The following is a 1,084-nucleotide window of genomic DNA, read 5'->3' as shown; positions in this document are numbered from 1 at the left end:
ATGCTAGAAGGCTTGCTTGGACCAGGCATCTAGTTAAGCCAACAAGAAGAGATCTTCATTAGCGATAAAGAAAGGGAGCCTCCTTCAGTCTGTTGCTGTGTGATTCCAAACAAGTGTCCCAGCCTCCCTGTCCTCAATCCTAACACTCGGTAAAATGGAAGAGTTGATTTTTGTCCCTGCCACTCCACAAGCCTAGCCGTTCATGAAGGAGGGGCCTGGATGAGAAAGCAGGATGGGGTTGGGGAGGAGGAGCTGAAGAACAGGAGGAAGAGGCCAGGGACTAAATATAGCCCCCACCAAGACTGGGACAAGCTGACGTCGTCGGCCAGCTTTGGGACTCCAGGGGAACCGGCCGGCTCGTGCTCACGTCCTTCCAAGTCTTTTGAGAAGAGGAAAAAGCCCAGAGTCAGGCCACCAGGAGACTCTGGCTTGTTCTGGGATTATCGTAGGTCCCCGGACAACTGCTTCCTAAAATATTGGCTGGGCTCTCTGGGCGCTTCAAGCATCAGATCAGTTGGCAGTTGAGTTAAACACAAGCAGGCCAGGTCACAGGCAGGCACGGGCTCCACGTTGTCCTTCCACTTGGGGCCAGCCTGCCCGGGCCAACTTTCAACCTTCCTGCGTGCCGGCTATGGCGGAGACCCCAGTTTCTTCACCTGCAGTTCTGTTTCCAGGTCCACGCAGAGCCATGCAACCAAGGACAGTACCAGGTGAATGGTCGGTGCTGTGATTTGTGCCAGCCAGGTGAGAGCCCAGCCCTCCAGCCCCTTGGTGGGGCCCCTCTTGCTGACCGAAGCAAACCCGTGTCTGCAGCCAGCCCCTGGGAGGGCCCGTCGCTGCCCAGCTACCAGAATGTTCTGGGCTCCCTCAGTCAGACAGAGCGCTGCTCACCCAAGATGAGGGTTCCCTTCTCCTCCATCTCCCGCTTCAGTCTGTGGAGAATAGGGGAGTCCCAGGCTTACCCCCAAGGCTGAGAGGTGCCTGACTTTGACTTGGCCTTGGCCGGAGCTACCTCACTTCCTGCTGTTTTCCAGGAACGATCCTGATGAGTGACTGCGCCGAGGGCATCAGCACAGACTGCCGT

The 1,084-nt window shown here is 56.9% G+C and overlaps 1 protein-coding gene across 1 annotated transcript in view; it reads left to right on the top strand.

Annotated features, from left to right (window-relative positions):
* CD40 (CD40 molecule) overlaps nucleotides 1–1,084 on the top strand; it is a 12,311-nt gene that overhangs the window by 3,121 nt on the left and 8,106 nt on the right. The window contains exons 2-3 of the mRNA XM_045295487.1: nucleotides 675–744; nucleotides 1,035–1,082. Of these exons, the coding sequence (XP_045151422.1) occupies nucleotides 675–744; nucleotides 1,035–1,082 (118 nt within the window). The remainder of the gene's footprint in view (nucleotides 1–674; nucleotides 745–1,034; nucleotides 1,083–1,084) is intronic.

This window comes from Echinops telfairi, unplaced genomic scaffold, assembly GCF_000313985.2.
Source record: "Echinops telfairi isolate 266 unplaced genomic scaffold, ASM31398v2 ScPeMD7_5592;HRSCAF=6446, whole genome shotgun sequence".
Lineage (NCBI taxonomy): Eukaryota > Metazoa > Chordata > Mammalia > Afrosoricida > Tenrecidae > Echinops > Echinops telfairi.
This window is presented reverse-complemented; position numbering and strand designations above follow the sequence as displayed.